Here is a 21,244-nt window from a genome sequence, read left to right as displayed (position 1 = left end):
GACTGTAAATACAGTATGCAGAGATGTACATACTGTAAGCATGCTCACACACACTCTTTCTGAGTCCCCACACAAAGTGAAGAATTAGAGGAGACACACAGGGCAAATGAGAGGGGTGGGGTCGATGCCGTGTGTGTGTGTGTGTGTGTGTGTGTGTGTGTGTGTGGACAGGTAGCCATCAACCAGTATCCAGGCAGCACACACTTGGCAGAAGCACACACACACAAATGCAGGCCTGAAACCATCAGTAACAACACCTGGGCAGGTGGAGATACCAAAAGGCAGGAGTTATATAAAGAAGGGTGGAGGGGTTACAAAATAAAGAATATATCCATCAATGTATTGTACAAGAAAGAGAATGTTAATAAAGAAATCAGAGGTTACAAATCTGTTGAAAACTATGAATTGATGATGAAAAAGTCTGTCTTGTCAGTCCCGTGTGCAGACAGTGGAAGCAGACATCTTGCTGTAACGCCAGCTGCAGCTCTCATAGTCTGGCAATCAGACTGGTTCAGCTCCAGTTTATATGTGAACTACTGAAGCTCACCTGAGTCCAGATCTGGACTACATTATCTCCCTGTATTTAGTTAGTCCAGTTAACCTGGACCAGTCCACCCCTCTTCCGTGCACTTCTGGGCTTCACACTTCAGCATGTCTATTACGCCTACTGGACCAAGCTTAGCTGAGGTTAAGCCGGGTTAGCCACCTTTACCAGAAAGTGGATGGGGATGGTGGAGCCCTTCTCGGTCTTAGTCTCCCCTCAGCCTGTTGCAGTCCTCTCACGGGGAACACGAAGGGCAGCAGATTCATCGTAATACTTGTATGAATTTATAGTTGTTGTAGCATAGATAGGCTGACTCTGAAAGCAGTGCTGTCTTTAAATAAAAAAGTGGATAAACAAAATAGCCACTCCAATGTTGAGCAGAATCACCATGACAACCAGGATAGAGCTGTAGGCCTGCGTGGGAGAGTGAGAGAAAGAGAGAAACGGGGAGCATGTAAATAATAAGGACACACACACACACACACACACACACACACACACACACACACACACACACACACACACACAAAGATGTTTTCACACATGCAGTGCATCTAAACTGCATTATAGATACAAACATATACAGTCATTTATATCCATCAATTTACCTTTCCAACAGGAGCCAATACATTCTTTATTATCGCAGCTGATCATCAATATGTCAACTGACCGGGTATGTAGTCGATTGAAGAGAAAGAAAAGCAGAACATAAACCTCTAAAACCAAACTGTGGTTAAGTGTAGGAGGTGAGATGCTTTAGTTTAACGTCATTTAAAGGACCAAGCCACTGTTTTTAAAATAAAGGTCAGTGACTTGCTTTCTGTCAACATGTTTCTATGAAATTATTGGGTTTTTTAAAAAATTTTTTTTATAATGCTGAAATAATTTCCGTCTTTTAATGTCACGTTCACTGGGCATTGCATAACTGCATGCACATCCATCATCCCACTGCTGCTGGTGACTTCTGGTTAACTGTCACTTAAGCTGGAGGAGGCTCTTTTACTAGTTCAGAACATCATACAGCCCTGGGGTTTATGAAAACCTTTTAAGAATACAAATGAACTCTAATCCACGGGCTTCAAATTAAACACAATGCTCTGACATTTTGAAGATGCAGGGTTTTCTTCTGACAAGGTATTAAATAACTATTGGCGGTGATGTGACGTCTGGGCTGCTCTGACAATGCTAAAGCTAGTAACACTGGAGCTAGTCATGAATTTGAGTTCATGTTCTTTTAAGAGAAATCCAATGTTTTTGGTTACACTAGCACTACCTACACTACATGCATTACCATGTGTGATCATTTCATCTCTTCCAAATTCCTTCAGAAATATATTTACGTCCACCACTTGTTTTGTTTTAAGACTTATCAGGGCCTGTATTTGCCAAACATCTTAGAAACTTCTTAAGAATACGTATCTGAAGAAAAAAACAAAGAAATGAAAGTGTGATGGTGAAGGATAAGTAGTAAGAAGTGTATATGAAGTCACTAACTCCTGTAGTGAACAGTAACTTTTAACAGCAGCGCTTGAGTGGTCACATGATTAATCACACATACACTCACAGCAGAAATAGAACAGGCTTCACCTTACATGTGCACCCTGCATGTGTTAGTAATGTGAGTGTTTTTCTAAGTTTATTTGATGTGTCAATCCTTTATTCCTCAGCAGCAGTTAACATGTGAAACGGACAACAATCTAAGATATGCAAACAAACGTATAGTAAATAGGGATGACTCATAGGAATTTGCTTGAATTAGAAGAGCAGGAAAGCCTTTCTTCTGAATATACTGGCAATGACAGCCAATGTCAGTGCCAGCTTTGTTTATGTTGTTTGTACCCCTGATAAAGATGGTGCAATATCAAATGGTCAAATCAAAGCAGATAATTGACCTAATCTAACACATTATGCTTCTGCTAAAATATTGTTTATTGCGAGTAATGATTATTCTGTGCAATCATTCCAAAAATATGTCTGAGGTGTCTGATCACTTCTGCCTCTGGTGTGTAGCTCTCTTTACAGTTGTCTTACCTTCAACATCATTTCCAAGACACTCAAAAAATAACCCTCATTTATAAGGAGGATTTTTTATTTTCATCCTTCACTTAAGTGCAAAGTTTTACTTTTAGCAGTTTGATAAACACAGGCAAATGTTCACATTATATTTATATATAATATAAATGTAAGTGTCATTTTGAGGTCTACAGCCAAAAAGATGGACACATGCAGTGATAAAGGAGTGACTGACATCTTAAAATAAATAATACACTCCTGCGTTGGTCCCACAAGGAAGCCCACCTTCTCTGACAGACTGAGGTCAGAGGTCAGGTTTGTCTGCAGAGCAGCAGCCCGGAGCTGGTGGGGAGTCAGTGTCTTGCTCAGTGACACTTCAGCAGATGCTTGCTGACAGCCTGGGTCATGTGGGTGTAAGCCAGTTGCTCTGACCACCTGTCCACTCTGGGTAAATATGTTAAAGTGAATTTAGTATATTAACTGACATTATCATTGCTGCAGCAGCTTGTCTTTTGTCTTTTTATTTAACCCCACATCAAATCTCCCCCTTGCAGAAAATCAAACATCGTCCTGGTATTTACATAAAGTATATTTTGGTCTTAATAATGATTTACCAAAAGAGGAGGTCCAGAAGACCTATGGTTTTAATTAAGTCTACCTCTAAAATAATTGTAACAATAGCTGCAGTGGGAGAGGGAAAATGGGACTCTGAGTAACACTACGCAGTGATATTAAGCTGTATTATTGCAACATTGCTGTAAATGAATCTGTCCAGAGTGGCAGCTAACAAGGTTTCTGCTGATCAACCCAGTGATAGGCTTATCACAGATCTGTGTCATAGCGATTACCAGACCACAGGTGGATGAAATCCTCTGATCATCTGCCTTTTCTACCTGTAAGTATGAAAAACGTGCTTTTTATGTGCCAATGCACTAAAGTACAAATTCTGAGTAGTAGGTGTTCTTATCTATTTGCTGTGATTTTTGTACTGGAGTTTCCACTTGGTTGGTTATATAGAGGTGTGGTAGTTTATATTGATAAATATTAAGCAAATCTATCACTGCTTTTTCTAAATCTTCTGAATTGATTTCGTCTGTTTTACAGACTATTGACCTATTTCATTATGAACTGCATTTTAAACTGGTACTTCTACTTCAATTATTGTGTTTGCAAATTTTTAATAGCTATTATTTACTTTTTTTACAAAGAGTTGGTTTATTTTGAATCCTTCTGGAATGATAATATGAAAGCAGCACTCCTCAGAGATAACAAAGCTCAGACTGAACATAATTACAGTAAAAACTCTGCCTAAATTCTTTGTTTGTTTGTTTTGTTTTTTAGAATAGCAACTTAATTTCTCCACTAGCTCACTGGACTCCACCAAACATAATTTAGAATAAAATGCTTGTTATTCTGAGGATTAAGTGCTGGTAAAAGAACAATTTATTTTATGGTTTGTTTGTTTAATTATAGTTTACTAGAGTCTTTACACAGAAAAATAACTTAGATCCTTTAACCATCATTTATAAAGTAAAACCATCAGAAAGCAGGTTTTAATATAGGTATAAGGGAACCCACAGAAAGCTCAAAAAAATTTAACGCTGCAGCTCTACAGAGCTTCTTTCAGTTATTTGAAATAGCATTTGTTTTATGATCCACAACTACATTTTCTTTTTTAGATTTACTACTCTCAGTAACCCTTCTACTGTCCTGCCAGCAGCAGCAGGCTCGTTATTTGAGTGTGTGTGTGTGTGTGTGTGTGTGTGTGTGTGTGTGTGTGTGTGTGGGTGTATGGACACAGGACTTCAAGCAAATAAAGCGCTTGTGTGAAAATAAAAAAGCAGCACCAGCTTTGATGGTGCTGGACCTATCATGTATCATGTGGTATATGTGGCATATGCTTTGGCTATCGAAACTCTGTGATCAGCAAAAGCATTTAGGTTAATATGGCTGCAATAAAATCACAATGTCAGAAGATTTGAATGATTAATGGAGTTAGTGCTGGTAGAGAAGGCAGAACAGCTACATTTCTGCCTAACATGTCAAATGCACCAACTGGTATCACCTGAAATGGAAGTGGTTGTAGAGCCAAGCACAGTATTCAGACAGAAACATGTACTGCTTCTGATTCAGTGTTACATAGGCACAGTGCTGCAAAACCATTATTATTTTTGATGACCATGTTTTTGTTTGGTTTTGTTGAGTTTGGTTTGGTAAGCAAAACATTTCTAAATTTTCAATTTTTACATTTTTTTGTTTCTCAGATACAATTTTGTTTTTCAGTTAAAGCTTTCTTTTGTGAATTAACAACACATATGGCCCCCATTTGGCTCCATATGACTAAAAACAGAAGTCCTAATAATAAGCACAGGCGTCAAGCATCAAGTTCTACGCTCGTACCCCTGGTGCTTTTCCTGAGCCTCATCTCAGTCTTGAAGCTCGCGTATGAAACGTCACCAACTTTTATCATCTTAGGAAATACTGTAAAGTCACAGTTATATCTCTGTCATTAAGATATACAGTAGAGAGACCTAACCTGCCTTTATTACCAGCAGGTTTGACTACAGTAATGCCCATGAAAGCTTTAAATGAACTGCAGAGCAGCCAAATACAGCAGTATGATTGCTGACCAGTAAGAGAGGTAAGAGAGGACACATTGTGTATACAGGTACACCTGTTTTAAAGTCTCTCTAGTAATAGGGGCATTTTAAGATTCTGCTCTTGGTCTCTAGTGATGTTTCAAACAAGCTTTAAAGCTGCATCCTTGCTAAATCTGTTCTTTTTCCATGGCACTGGTCTTGCAGTTATTCCATGATCTACCACAAAGACTAGCAGAGAAGCAGGTTTACCATCTATGATCTGCTGGAATCCATGCAATGGCAATCTATTGAGATTTTCTTTTGAAATCTTAATGGATTTATCTCCAAGTGTATCTGCTGATCCATTCTTCACGTTTAAATCCAACTTCAGATCTTTATCATCATGTAAACTCTTGTTATTGTAAGCCACGAAAGACTCAGCCATCCTGGGACACATCGCCCTATAAATATATGCCTTTGGGATGCACAGAGGTTCGTTTCTCTGTTCCATGATGATGATCAAGTTAATGCCTTTGAGTGGACACAGAGGGCCAGGGCTATTTTAGTACAGAGGTATCATGCTATGCTGGATACAGTAAGTGTCTTTTTTCTAGTTTCTGTGTAATGGCCATTCTTGCAGCAAAGACCCCCTTTAAAATAAAGTTATATTGATTGATGTAGAGGACCTGTGTGCGCGGCTGCACATGTTCCCAGGGTGTATCTGAGCGTGATAGTATCGGTGTATGCCGTGAACCTGTCTTACGCAAATCTCACTTGCTTCTCTACGGCTGCAAACGCACACACAAGCACCCCACCTCCACTCACCCTCCGCCCCCTTGTCACTGGCACACGCCCACCGATTGGCCATCGTTGAAGCAAGGCATAAGCTGTTCCCTAGCAACAGAGTGCTGGTTAACCAATAGGGGGCCTTCTGTGAGGAAGGGGCTAGTTTTCCAATGTGCTGTTACTAAGGTGCAGCGAGGACCGCTGGGGTTTTCTCTGTGCATCTGTGTGTGTGAGGCAGTTTATGGCTTCATGTGTTCATGGAGCAGGTAGCAGCAGCCACTAAACTACTAAATAACAGACTTAACTCACCATGCCAGAGGTATCACACTGTTTCAGACTAATTTGTATTAAAGTCAGCAAGGTGTGTGAGGAGTGTGGACCTGCATTTAACAGTTTACAAGACAAACAGAGTGTATATGTGCATGTGTGTGAGAGAGAGCGCTTTTCTTCATAATCTGCTCAGTGTATGTCTGTAGCATACAATGTGTGGTTTTCACTCGCTGCTGATTTTCCTCTTAGTTTCATTAGCTAATGCTGCAACTGTATTATCATCCAGGATTAGTTTGGTCGGGGGCCGTTCAACAGCCTGAGTCAAGACGTAGCCAAAAAATTATATTATAACCGCGTAATCCCCCCTGCTTGCTCACAGCACATAAAAATCTTTCTTTATTTCACAAGGTTAAACCTTGTGCCTCTCCCCCAGGATTATCTTAATATGTGGGATAACATTGTGTTATGTCACTGGGGATGGGATGTATCCTCATGACAGTGGGAAACAAATCCTTTTAGTCAAATCAATGTGTGGCAGTGACATGACAGATATGACAAATGCACCACACAGCTGCTGCCCAGTGAGATATTAAGGCCAAACAAAGCAATTCAGAGGTGCAAACTTGTTGCTGTTGAGGTTTTCAGCCCTGCAACTTTAGAGTCACCCTTACAGCTCTAAGTGCTGGTCTGGCCACAGCGGGCAGATGTTTTCAGCAAAAAAGGAAGCTCTGAAACCCACCTCACACTACCTGCTCAGTGCCAAACAGCATGCGAAGTTAGCAACTAGCTGGTGAATACAGTGGAGCTTTTAGCAGCCAAAGAGCCAGATAATTCCCTGAGGAATTGGTGAAGACCAAAATAGAATTTAAATAATATTAGAGTGAATATTGGATTCAACATTTGTCACACAGCGAGAAACTTGGCTAAAAATGAATGTTGCTGTAGCTTTTTGTCTGCTTGGAGCTCAGTATTTTAGTCTGGAGTGGTTTTTCATGGTTTTGATGAGGCCCTTTTGTTCCAGTGAAGGGAAAGACACACTCTGTAAAGTGTAAGCAATAATCTGTTTCTATAGTCGTGTGCTTCCTGCTTTGTGGCTACAGTATTTTTCCTGTTTCAACATGACACAAAGCACAAAGCCAGGACCATGAAGAAAACTTTGATCCTTACTTCCTAAGCCCATGTACAGGCGGGTGAAGGGTCAGACTCAACGCAAAAGCAGCACCACAGCCTCATGAGTATTCAGTCTTACTGAGGGATACTTAGGCAGAATGATTTTCTGCTCATGCCATACCACAGAGCTGCTCAAAACAGCAGCAAATATTTTATCCTGCAGGCTAGGTTTCTAAACCTGTAAATATTCACAGGGTTGAGAATTTTGTGTCTCGTACAAATCGTAGTTGTAACAGTTTTGCAGAGCAGATTTAAAGCTGCAACTGTGCATTGATGGAAGTTTTGAAGAAATAAAATCTAAAGTTACAGCTGTCGACCTTTGATTTACAGTGTGTAGTGATATGCAGGTAATGACAACAACATTAGGTTCCAGCCATCACCACTTCTATGAAACATATATCTAGCGTAGCTTTAATGTTGCTGTTCAGGGCTGTTTTGGTCTTACCGAGTTGCTTTTACTCTGCAAGAGGGTGTGGTCCTGCTGCTCCGGGGTGATGGGGTTGGATTTCAGAGGGGGGGAGAGGGTGAGGTCTCGGCGTAGAGGCCGTGAATCCATCTTCTCCCCCGGTCTGTCCAGCTTGTGTGCTGAGTCTTTAACCCCCTCTTTCGCTTCTCTTCCTTCCCTCCCGTCACGGTTCTTATGTCTCTGTCGCTGCACGGTGTGTAAGCGCCCCTCTCCATGAGCATGACTATGCCCGTGCCTCTCCTCTCCAAGCCCATGGGGCTTGTGGGTACTGGAGTCCCTGGGCTGTAAAGGCTTCATCTCCATCTCGTAGTTGCTAATCTTCTCCTCATCCTGCTCCAGTAGCCGGCCTCCCCTGCTGTGCACACCCCTGTGTCCAGACGTCCAAGAAGCAGATGAGGATGACTCTGTCCACCTGTCCCCCCTGGCCTGTTTGTGATTGGAGGAGCAGTGCTCCCGCGACTTGTGATTGGAGGACGTGTGTTTGTGTCCATTGGTACGGCTCACTCCTCTCCCACTTGTCCCACCTCCTCCTTTTGACAACATCCCTCTCCTCTTGTCTTCGCTCCAGCTATTGGCCCGTGGATACTCGCTCTTGCCTCCTCCTCCACTGCCTTCACCTGCCACACTACCTCCCTCCATCAGCACCTGGATCTCTGTCTGGCCTGCTCCCCCAACTTTCTCACCCCTTTCTCCTCCTTCCTTTCCCCTGTCCCCATGATCCACAGCACTCTGCCGGTGAAAGCGAGCACTCTTGCTGCGCTGGGATGGTCGGGCAGGGGCAGGTGGGGTGTGAGGAGGTGAGGAAGAAGGAGGACTGAGGTCAGGGGTGGCGGCATCATTAGAGGGGTCATCTGAGGCCACACTCTTCACATAGAGATCAGGGCTGTCGGCCGTGCCAGCGCTACTTGACAGCCCCTCACCCTCCACTTCACTGGACACCTGACGTTTGGGACGCTGCACCTCCATACCTGAGATGGACGACACCAGACAGTGGCATTACACAGTTATCGCTGCTTACTACTGGAAACTTTTTTAAAAGCAATTACAGCACAATAAGCATCGGTATAGTCACAATCACGATATTTAAAAACAAATAATCACAATGCAAGGGAAGAACAGTTGACAATTATTAGGATGGGGAGGAGTGCTGAAGCTTAAGACTCTACTCTACCAGTCCCTGGGTATGTATATGTATACATGTACATACAGTGGCTCCTAAACCTTGTCCAAGGAAATTTCTGATCATGGCATCCTGAGCCACCCAATTCCCTATATAGCATTCATATACTCTATTTTGACATATTTTTCTAATTTTATATTATATTGTACTATATTATATTAAATTAATTGACATTTATACTACTTATTTTTTAAAGATGGTAATATGTTAAAACAAACAATAAATTAACAATATGAAAAATCATGTGGCACTCGAGCTCAAGTGACCCAGTGCACATAATTTTTTGAAAGATTTTATTTGCCAAAAGTCTTCAAGGCTGAGGGCTCTCAGAAAAACCACTTCAGCTCTAAGAAAAAATACATAACCTTCCTCATCCTCCCACTTCCACCTCAATCATTTTTGTACAGTCCCTTAGTTTTTGTCTGTGAACAGATGCAAAGGAAACAGTTGGGTAGAAAATGATCCCACGTATATCAACACAATGTTGCAAAATGTCAACACTGATGCTTGTTGACATAACATGAAGAAATAGACAGTTGCTGAAAGTAGAAGAGATGGAAAAATAACAATCACTGTCAACTCAGGTATGTGTGTGTGTGGGGGTGTACAGTATGGGTCATGATTTTGGTGTGTGTGTGTGTGTGTGCGTGTGAGTGATGGTGCATGCTCTTGTGGGTTGGCTACATGCAGTGCTGTACAGGTGTGAGTGACAGAGGCAGAAACACAAAGCTGGGGGGTGGTTGGCACCGACCTTTACTGCTGCTAATCTACACACACATATACACGTGTATGTGTTTTGTTTCTCACGTGTGTCTGCTTGGCTTTTCTGGATTATGGGCCTTATACTGGCGTGTGTGTGTGCTGTGATTTTGGTGAGTACCCACCGTTTCCTGGGTGCTGGAAGGAAGGAGAGTACTGCTTGGCAGTGACCCTGGCCATGCGACTCTCCTCCTGGGCTTTCTGAGCTGCTCCTACTGCTGCCTCTGCTTTACCCTGTGCATGAGCAGTCCTGACATAAGAAGAAAGGGAACAGATTAGAACGGATACAAACTGTAACTAAACATTTTTAAATCACCAAACAACAAAATCACTGGCTATGAGCTTCAGGACCAATTCCTTCAAGAAAAAAGCAGGCTGGAAGGAGATATGGGACAGCACAGAAAACATATTGTCCAAAAATACAGCAGGTAAAAGAAAAAACAGTATTTGACCTTTGGAACAATAAAACTGCTTACACTGCACCACAGTCTTAGAGATTTTCACTGATGTAGGGGTATTAGTGGTTGAACCCTGACTTAGTCAAAACAAGCAGCACCCTGAGAATGTAACCTATATTATCTTTGTATCGGATTCTTGTGTTTGTTGCAAAATGGGTGATGCGATATTTTGCAAAATGGACCCAATCCCTTGATGGTTGGACACAAACCATTCAACTAAAGAGGTCTGGCATTAGTTTTGGTGTCCAAACTAGAGGTCAATTTAAACGCCACTTGCGTAGCCTGTGACGTAGGCTGTGTACAGATTTAACACAGAAGCATGAATCGGCCTTCAGTCGATTTTATTTCTCTATTTGGCTTTTGTCCCTTTATAAAAAAAACAATCTCCACAGTGGATAAATCTTTACTGGCACTGTAATAAAATTTAGTAGCAGCATGTAGCATCTTGGTCAAAGACAACAGAGCTTTTGAAAAAAGATGACTGGGATTGTGGCAATAGAGAAGATACCTTTGTGTGTTGTCTCTAACTCATTTGGTGATCAGTATTTTTATGCCATTAAAGCTCAACACTTTGTTGCCATTAACCTTCATTTACAATTGAAGTGACAACATTGTAACACACATTTTCATTCGTAAAGTCATGATTTAATCAGAAATTGAGAAAACTAATGCAGGTGTTTTCCTGTTTACCAGGTAATATCTATGGACTGTTAAATCACTACTTAGCTGGGTGACAGCAGAGACAAACATGTAAATAGGATCAACCAGCAAAAATGGCTTCTGCTGCAATAAAACACTGTATAGTTGAACAGGGTAGAGGAGAGAAAGTAGGTTTAACCAGCTGACACTCAGCACAGTAACCAGACTGTTTCTCTGCACTGGCTGCCTTTTGACTGTGATGCGCAATTTTGTTGTCTGCTAAAAGAAGAATAGCGAAGTTAGCTGTTTCCTATATATTTGGACATGCAGTATAAACCTTATGTGGACATGTGCAATTACCAAACAATATTTTTCAATTTTAGCCAGATGTATCACACCAATGGCATTTTCATTTCAGACAGAAGCTGCAGCAGCAGTTTCTAGAAGCAGTTAACATCATTTTTTATTTAAATTTTTCTAACCCAGGTTGCTTAAAAAATTAATTTATACAGCTGTGTTGGTTGAATCAACGTCTGTAGACTCTTTGTGAAGGTAGCAAGCCAGCTACAGAAAAATGACTTGTAACAGTCTTGTATCTTTTTTGAGGTCTAATCATTTTAGACCCTTTTCCTGTGACTACAGAAACACCTAAATACATCACTGTTGTGACCTTATGAAGCTTTTGTTTTTAGGTATTGTTCTAAAAACATGATGTACCATACACAGCTAAATCCATATCGGAGTTGTCACTGACGAATCTCATTATAAAAGACACCTGAGATACACACACACTCACAACAGCATGTAGACATCAACATATCACATTAAACCTCAGAGCTGTGAGAGGACAATTACTACAGCACTACTGAGGAGGTATTATGTACTCGTGTTTACCGACATTGTAATCTTTTGCTTGAAAATGGGTTTATTATAACAAAGTAATTCATCTCACAGTCTCTCTCCCTGTCGGGCTTTCCCCATCTCCCTCATCTCTGTAACTGCTCCTCCTCTTCATATCTCCCTCACACTTTCCTTTATTCATCCATCCATTATCTATACCCGCTTATTCCTATTTAGCATCACAGGGATCTGCTGGAGCCTATCCCAGCTCTCTTTGGGTGAAAGGCAGGGGTACACCCTGGACAGGTCACCAGTCCATCACAGGGCCACACTTTCTTTTATTTTTGCCCATTTTCTTCTCTGTCCCTCCTTAATTGTACCTTCCTTCTTTATCACGTTCCTTGTTTCATCTGCCTATTGTCCCACCCTCCATTTTTTTTTTTTATTTTCACCTTTGTCTCTCTCCTTCCATTTGCCTATCTGTCTCTGTCTTTTCGGAGGGCTCTAAACTCGTGTACAATAGCCTCTCCATTCCTCGCTCTCTCTCTTCTCTCTCTGGGCAGTAACAGTCTTGATGCAGTGTAGCATGTCGATGGCTATTGATTTTTTTCCTCTCTGCCTCACTGTTTCTCTTTGCCCCTCTCTGCACTCACTGCCAGCAATGCTATGCCACAGTATGCTGAACACCACCATGCGTGAGTCCACATCTGGTTGGTTGTGGAGGAGGTGAGGTGAAAAGAGGGAGAAGAAGATTCTCTTCTCACATGACCCAAACGCATATTTTTAAAGAAAAATGATTTCTACTGAAAACTCAGATTCACAAGGTTTAACTGTTGTGAATGAACGGTTTCCCATGCAAACACACTCTTGCTAATCGAGCACAGCATGCTCTCACCTTGGAGCTTACAAGCCAACAAAAACACTCTTTTACTCTCTCTCTCCGTCTCTTTGTGTGTCATCCTTATCTCTGTAACTTCCTGTCCCGCTCCTGTCTTTCCCAGGAACAACCTGTTTCGGAATAAATCAACTGCCTTCGAGAGAAAAGAGCTGCCTGTTTAAAGAGGGCTTCATAATACAACACTAGATCCTGTCCAAAAGAAAAAAGGAGAGAGTTTACAGATGAAGGGCAGGAAGAGGGAAAAGGAAAGAGAGATGGAGTGAGGTGATGAGGTGGGAGGAGAGCATGTCACAGTGGAGATGTACACAGGGTGAGAGTAAAATAGAGACCGAAAAAAGAAAGAAGATGGAGTTAAAAGGTGTTATGTATTCAACATCAGTGAATCATTACCAGATTAACTGTGAGACAGCATAATTACAGCATTTCTATGTTAAAGCTAAAGGAGGGAGAGACGTGCAGCAATGTCTTCTTTATGACAGGAAGCCACTTGGTTTTTGGGGGAGTTTTAAGACAGTGTTGCCCATTGTTATTACATATATATTCACACATTCCTTCATATGATCTCATTTTTATTATAGTTTGTTGATTTATATGTGATTTTGCATGTACTGTAGCTCTCAGGACTCGTGATGGGTGTTTTTCATTATTATTATTATTTCACAATTATTTTTTTTTCGAGTAAACAATCAATCAGATCCTCATTGACAAAGTTATCAATAATGAAAATAATTGTTTGCTGCAGCTCATCACATGGACCCTTTGAGAAGACCACCTCCCTGATTTAATACACATGCATACACAAGCTGTGATTAACAAAACCCTGTTCGGATGCTTATTATGACAAAATATTAATGTTCACTTTATGCTACAGTGTACTGCTAGTACTGGTTATAAGCTAGTTGACAGTCATGCTAAAGTTTGTGACTTACTTTAGAGCAAATAAATACAAATATTTAATCCATTTTTTAAATACATATTAATAAATAATTAACAAATACATACCTTTTGTTTTGGGTTTTTAAATTCTAAACACTAACGACAGCACTCTACACTGAGCATCATTCTCTCACACACAGAAATCCGAAGCCTGACAGACGTGCTGGGCCTGGTTCAGATGCTTCAGCTATGACTGGACATCACTTTAGTAGCAGTATGTTTAAAATTCTACATGTAAAACCTCTAAAACAGAGTGAATAACTAGAACTACCAAGGCCAAAAGAACAAAAGAGATAAAGGACAGCGGAGACAAGGAGTACCAAAACAACCAGTGGAAAGACACACACAGAGGAAGACAACCAAGCACGATATGGTGAGGCAAGGAGGGAGACAGGGAGACAAAGTCTAATCCAGGACTCATGCACTAAGCTCTTCCATCATGTCTGTCATTGCTTTGAACCAGCTGATAATGATGAGGATGATTCATACCTGAATATCTAATAGGGCTTCCTGCCTTACATCAGTGGTAACAGTGTGTGTGTGTGTTTGTATAGCTTTAGGCTTGCTTATGAAACAAGGTCACAGGATTGCAGTGAATGGCTCCCTCTACAAAGTGCAGTGAGTCACTAGTGTTTGGTACTAACTGGTACTAACTAACCACATGTGGCCTGACATCAGCTACATCAGCACATGTGACAAAGGTGATCAGGACACATCTGCTTGGTATCATACACACATACAAATTCACAGTTTACTGTAACATCAGGAGAACAGACAACGCGCAGAATTTCCAGCAGCTCTGCTCTTGAGCAGAGCTTGACCTTTGACCTCTCCACCTCCTGACATGGATCATTCGTAAGATATTGAATGAATAAGAAAAAAATCACGAACAAAGGCCATTTTAGGACTAAAGGTCTTCTAAGCTTAAGAGATGCCATAAATGCTTAACTTTAAGAGAAGATAAATCCTTGCAAACAGAGTACCCTGTATTTTTCCATCATCATCCTTGACCCAGTTTACTATGGAGCTTTCATTTAGCGCCAAGAAAGTGAATTTGCAGTAATTATCCTGTGACTGTGTTTCACCTCTCAGGGCTTCTCCTGGTGTTCCACAAGGAAATACCCTGCTGTTCTGTTCTGGGACACAGAGAGAAAAAAGGAGAGGCAGTCCTGTCCTGGGATATTCTACTGTCTAAATCTGGATTAGACATTTTTCTGTGTGTGTATGTGTGTGTGAGTGAGAAAGAGAGAGTAAAAGCTGGTTTACCAACCACACTGCATGTACCGTTAGAATTATCACGGGGTCTGGATTTCTGCCATTATGCTAGAAAACCTACACAGAAATATTTCATACATCAGCATATTGGAGAATTAGTAATGTCCAGCTCCCGCTCATAAAAGGAATCTTGAATCTTCACATTTGGTTTTATTTCAGAGACCATTATCTTTATAAATAGCCACAGTGCAAAAAATGCTGTTTAGCCTGTATATAGGTTGGTAAATACACATGCACTTCAACACGTCTGGACACAGTGTGGTGGTGGATATTGCTGGTTAAGTACAGATTGGCCACCAGTGGTAATATTGGTCATTTCTGATATACAGGGGATGAATTCTAATAGTTTTGTTCATGACATTTCTCCTTTTTCTTCTCTAGCAGCAGGTTGACATTCCAGCCTTTACAACCTTTGTATTGATTGTAAATGAACTTATCTCTTTTGGCACATATACTTGTATTCACCTTAAGGTGATGTCAGAGCAGATAGTTTTAGTTTGGACCCATGTGGAGACATAGAGCAAGACAAGTGCTAAATTTGCAAGAGAATTGTGAACAAATGAGTTAACATAACCAAACAGACAAAAAATCTGAAATTTAATACATTTGGAGATGTAACTTTCCTTTGCTCGAAGTTTCAGTGAAAATGTAACTTGTCCAGTAGTTTGGTTTGAGACCAAATATTTGCAAAACTAATGAGATTCCCATCGCACTATTATAGCATGTAGCAAATATTAGCATGCTGGACGACTAAGTATTTAACTGAAAGCACAGCTGCTAGCATGGCTGTAGATTTGCTTTTCCTCTCTGCCACTCTGACTGAACTCGTGAAACAAGCTCCTTCAAACACTTTTTGTACTGAGATCATGGTTTAAGGCTTTAAGCATGCCTAAAACAGCGGCCTACTTTAAATAAGGACACTCAGTCCATCCCCAAAAATAATTCAAGGCCCCCCTTGAGCTCTTGCCCTCCAAATATCTGAGCCCAATCCTTCTCAGCAAAGTTTAAGCTGAAATTTTACTCTTTACACCTGCCAGTGTCTTGGTTTCTGTTTTATTCCATGTCCTAATCCTGCCTGCTGATCCAGTAAGAACTCATGTCTTTCAGTAAAGCACATTCACTCACACACCAAAGTTTCTGGAGATAATATGAGTTTGGGAGGAATATGATTAAATTCAAGCAACAAATAGAATATTTCAATCTGATGACGATATGTAGCCTGAATAAAACATTGTCACAAAATGACACACAGAAAGAGACAAGCACTGGATGGCCAAGATAGATAAGACAGACAGAGATTTGTAAACCAAGAGACTGACAGCTGTCTGGGAAAAGACAACAGACAGTCAAAAAGAAAAAAATAATAATATGCCAACAACTACAAATACACCAATAAATCGCTGGCACATTAATAGATATTTTTACCACAGAATTTAAAGGAAAGGTGTCTTGAGGAACAAAACACAACAGGGCTGACACACAGAAACAAACACCCACATTTACACCTACAGTCTAACCCCAAACTGCATATCTCCGGACTGTGGGAGGAAGCCAGAGAAAACCCACAAAGACATGGGCAGAACATACAAAGTCCATATACAAAGCCCTTATTTGTGCCAACCACTGTGCCGCCTGTGCAAAATCTGCTGCCTGAGAAGACCGAAAACGTATTTAGAAACAAGTTTTTGGTCGTGAAATGTAGCACTCAGCCAGGCATGAAGGACGACTGCATACATCAAACAACAAAAGCTCATTTTCTTTAGGAAATGGTACCTTTGCTGTATGTTTCAGTTCTCCGGCTGAGATAATTCTTCATTCATAATTTCTCAGATAGGTTCTAACAAATCAGGTAAACATAAAATACTTTCCTTCCTTCATTACACTATGTACTATAGATGCTGCTTTAATGAGGACTGTGCCCTGACAATCACAACATACATTACACAAAGTCAACAAAAGACTACAGCATATTGTCATGTACATCTATGATAAATGACAGCAGGTTTACACACAAACAAAGCCACAAAACTACAAAAAAAACTGATAAATAAGCTATTTTATTTGTGTGAATAGATTCTAATCTAAAATTTTATAATTTGTTTATTTTCTATGTAAATACAGATGTGCACACAATGGTGAACAGCATTAAAATGAAACTGTATTAGATAAAAAACTTTTCTGGGAAATGTTTAGATAGATATCATTATACTTGACTTTGCATAATCATGGGGTCTCACAAACATTACAATGTTAAGATTTTTTTTGCTTAATATTCAAATGTCCAGAGGGAGACTTCTGAAAGGAGTTGAAAAGCACTGGGGGCAGTTGTGGCCTAATGGATAAGGAGTCGGACTTCTAACCTGAAAATTGAGTCTCAGGTCTGGCAAGATTTGTCGGTGGGACGGAGTGAATAGCCAGCACCCTGTCCACCTTCAATACCACGATTGAGGTGAGACCCTTGAACAAGGCACCAGACCCCCAGCTGTTCCCCGGGCGCCGCAGCACTGGCTGCCCACTGCTCCAGGTGTGTGTTCATGGTGTGTGTGTGTGCATTTTGGGTGGTAATGCAATTTCCCCACTGTGGGACTAATAAGGGTAATAACTTAACTTTATCAAATTCTAAATTAGAGAGTGAAATTTTAATAATTAGCCAGTCTACACTGAGGTAGCTTTGAAGAGCCAAATGAGCCAAATGTTCTGCAACCTTCTCAAGATGGTGACGGCAGGTTGCATTTTAATAACCGATACAGCCTGGTCCCAGCTCCAGGACTGCTCGGGTGAAAAGGGTTCAAGAAAATTGGGTTTCTTAGTCAACAACACGATGGGTGGGAGTGGACTGGGTGAGGCTGTAGCATGTTTATCTATCAGTGTCACCTCTATGTCACGCAGCAGCAATTTAAGCAGTGTATTTATTCAAAACTTCATGTATTGTCATAAATATCTGTTGTCATGGTCAGTGCAATAGTTTACTGGTTTACAAAATAAATTCCCTACAAGAGAATAAAGTTGATTTTAAATGAAACATGAGAAGTATATATCATATTAACATATTATTATTATTAGAATTAACATTCTTTTCTGTCGTAGCTTCAGCTTAAAGCCACAGTTGAACGTTTTGGCAAATATGCTTTTCTTTTTGGCTTGTACATAAAACTGGCACCACCCTCGTAAATTTTAATTTGTACAAAAACTGAAGTACAAATACAAAACTTTGGTTTATTACACTTTGAAACATCCTTTTGTTGCCTGGCAACCTCATGGTGACAATTTAAGGAAGTTACCGCTCCCACCTCAAAATAGTCCAGCACATCCCCCTGTGAAACCACAACTTGTTGTTTTAACACTCTGCTTTTTTGTACAGATAAAGCAAAGTGTTAACAAAAAGTGCTAACTGCAAAAGCATACACTGTTTCTACTACAATTAAGCCCTCAACACAGGACAACGTTTTGGTCCACACATCATAAGTATTCCTTTTAATCTTTAAGACATGACTGAGTGGTTGGCTAATCTATTCACCATAATATATGACAGCCAAGGGACTAATGCGTTCTTTACCTCCCCTGTCTTCTCTTTTTATCTCTTTTTTTCATTTTTGCCTGTGTGACTTACAGACCACAGTGTGAGGCGACTTAAGTCAGCAGTTGCAGCAGACTGTGGTCATACTGCCCTCAGCAGAAGACTAATAGGATTGGATCTTGAGTGATTCAGCTCTTGGATCCTCTTGCGTGCACACTGCACACATGCAACACATGCATGTTCAGCAGCAGGACGCACACAGTACATAAGTAAGCTTGCAAGCATTTAAGGAGCAGCAGGTTTGTGTTTTTGTGTGTGTGACTTGTTCAGCCTACCTGTTCTCACAGGCAGCATGCCAGCATTGTTGGCATAATGCGGATATCTCTCTCACTCTTATTTTTTCTGTCTCACTTTCTTATTCTCTTTTCTCTCTTACTCCCACTTCACTCTCTTTATTTCTGCCCTTCCTTGTGTTTTCTCTATCTCCATCTTGGCTCGACCATTTAAGTCTTGATACTTGTGGATACCAGGTGATCTAGTCCTGAATACACACAAACGGTATCCCAGCCTCCCCTCTATGGCTTTTTATTTGTACCATATTCTTCACATGCAGCAGGGCATTGTGAGCACAGGAAAATGTTTTTCCACACACAAATTATATTTTGAAGAGATTGCAAATCAGAATTGACCTTCTCTCTGAGTGGCTGGCTTTTTGGCACACATGTAACACTGTGCCAGAGTTGAGCAAGCGTACAGGCAAAGTTGAGTGCGTAGAGAGATGTCAAGAGAGCAACAGAATGTGAGGCGAGCGCAAAGAGCAGCAATTTGTGAAAGGGCAAATAAGTAAAGTTTACCCACGGAGTTTCTTAATGCACGTTGGATAATAGCAAAGTGGTAAATATATTTATTGGTCATAGAATATATTTTTGTTCTCTCAAACTAAATAATCTCTGTATGATAATAAAATATAACCATAACATTTTCCTGTCCCATTGGTGATCAAAAATATGACACAAATAAAAACTATACCTTTATAGCCATACAGAATATATACATATCCTCTATATGAATTACAGTCATTGACCAAAATGTTCAACATTATTGATCTGTTCCAAGGTCGACTACTAATCAGATAGTAAACCTAACCTCTTTTAGGACAACTGCTCAGTGTCACCAAACCACTGTTAGAGACTGCCTTAACTTTGAAGCCACTTTTCCCAGGTGTTGTTTACATTTTTCTTCTTCACTACCTGCACCTGTTGTACAACCTCAACAAATTCCCTCAAGATTGTGGGCTGACAGTATATAGTTGCATTATCTGCTTCAATTTCATTGTTGAATATTTATATACAAGTCACATGTAGGTTGCATGCAGTAGTATTTCATTTCAAAGTACAGCCACATAGTTCAGATCAGGTTTGAGAAGAACACAACTGTTGATTTCAGCTGCAGGGTGAACTTAGCACAACATGGTATGACAAAGTAAGTACAAAGTACAAAGTCCTATTTTAAATTGAGGCTCAGCACTTTATGGCAAGTAAAACAGAGGTAAAATAAACTAGATCAGATCTGAGTTCAAGTTAAAAAAAAGTATATATTTTACAATAATTTATTTTTATATTAGAATATAATCCAAACCCACAGTTTTACATGTTTTACAGTTTTCCAAATTATTTTATTATTTTAATTTCAAGACAACAAATTTCATTATCATTATTAATATTTCAGCATGGTGGATTGGTGGTTAGCACTGTTGCCTCACAGCAAGAAGGTTCCTGGTTTGAAACCCATCAGGGGCCTTTCTGTGTGGAGTTTGCATGTTCTCCCTGTGCTTGTGTGGGTTTTCTCCAGGTACTCTGGTTTCCTCCCACAGTCCAAAAACATGTACATCAGGTTGATTGGTGACTCTAAATTGCCCATAGGAGTGAGTGTGAGTGTGTGAGGTTGTTTGTCTCTATGTGGCCCTGTGATGGACTGGTGACCTGTCCAGGGTGTACCCCTGCCTTTCACCCAAAGAGAGCTGGGATAGGCTCCAGCAGATCCTGTGACCCTGGTTAAAGAATAGGTGGGTATAGAAAATGGATGGATATTATTACTGCTTCAACCTTCTCTAAAAGAGGAATAGGTTGGCTTAGAAGAAGAGCACTGTCTTGCTCACTTTGTATCTCTCAATCTAATCTCTGTGGTGAAATCTTGTCCATACTGATGATGTTAACTTAACCTTGCTGCACAACATCCAGATCCAAATGAAGCATTAAAAACAGCATGTAGGTCCACAGAACTACTGTAACTATGGCCCTATAACCTGGTTCTCTCAAACAACAAGGTCTGGGACCAAAACAGGTCATAGGCCTACTTCTGATGGGCCCCACATGACAAGAGTATCAGCAAGTATCCTTGACTACAGGTCCCAGGACAGCTAATTAATTTCTGTTTTGAGTCCTGAGCTGAAAAACAAAATTGTTGCTTTAAAATGGTGTGCAAAAGTTTCTAGCTGTTGTAAAGAAGGTCAGGGAATGCCTATTAACATCATAACCCCAGCTGTGCTCAGTGTTTTAGTTGAATGAGCAGAGTTCTAATGAGAGCAGGCGTTCATTTCCAGTCCGCAGAGCAGCTTGAACAAAGCCCTAACAGCTCCAGACGGTCCTGCCCCGTTTGCTGTTTCAATTGTACTGTAACCTCTTTAACCCTAGTTTCACCTTAACCTTAAACTTGTTCTTAATCTGTCATTGATCTCAATTATAATGTAGAATGGTGCCATCCACAAGTGTTTACAGGCAAAGCCAACTTCCCTAATGATTTGGGTGCATCAGTGAGGGAGTGGACACTGGTACAATACAAAGACCGAAAGGCATGAGACAAGCAAGAGAGATAATAAAATTGCATGGGAGAGATGTGGAGAAAGAGGTTAGTG

At 40.6% G+C, this 21,244-nt stretch overlaps 1 protein-coding gene across 1 annotated transcript in view; it reads right to left on the bottom strand.

The window, feature by feature from the left end:
- Positions 1 to 438: 438 nt before the first annotated feature.
- jph3b (junctophilin 3b) overlaps positions 439 to 21,244 on the bottom strand; it is a 35,805-nt gene continuing 14,999 nt past the window's right edge. Inside the window, exons 4-6 of the mRNA XM_026311705.1 lie at positions 9,893 to 10,017; positions 7,808 to 8,796; positions 439 to 958 (exon numbers count right to left, since the gene is read on the bottom strand). Coding sequence (XP_026167490.1) covers positions 878 to 958; positions 7,808 to 8,796; positions 9,893 to 10,017 — 1,195 coding nt within the window. The 3' untranslated portion in view covers positions 439 to 877. The remainder of the gene's footprint in view (positions 959 to 7,807; positions 8,797 to 9,892; positions 10,018 to 21,244) is intronic.

The sequence above is a fragment of the Mastacembelus armatus genome, chromosome 6, assembly GCF_900324485.2.
Source record: "Mastacembelus armatus chromosome 6, fMasArm1.2, whole genome shotgun sequence".
Lineage (NCBI taxonomy): Eukaryota > Metazoa > Chordata > Actinopteri > Synbranchiformes > Mastacembelidae > Mastacembelus > Mastacembelus armatus.
Note: the sequence above shows the minus strand (reverse complement) of the source record. Positions and strands in the feature narration are given on the sequence as shown.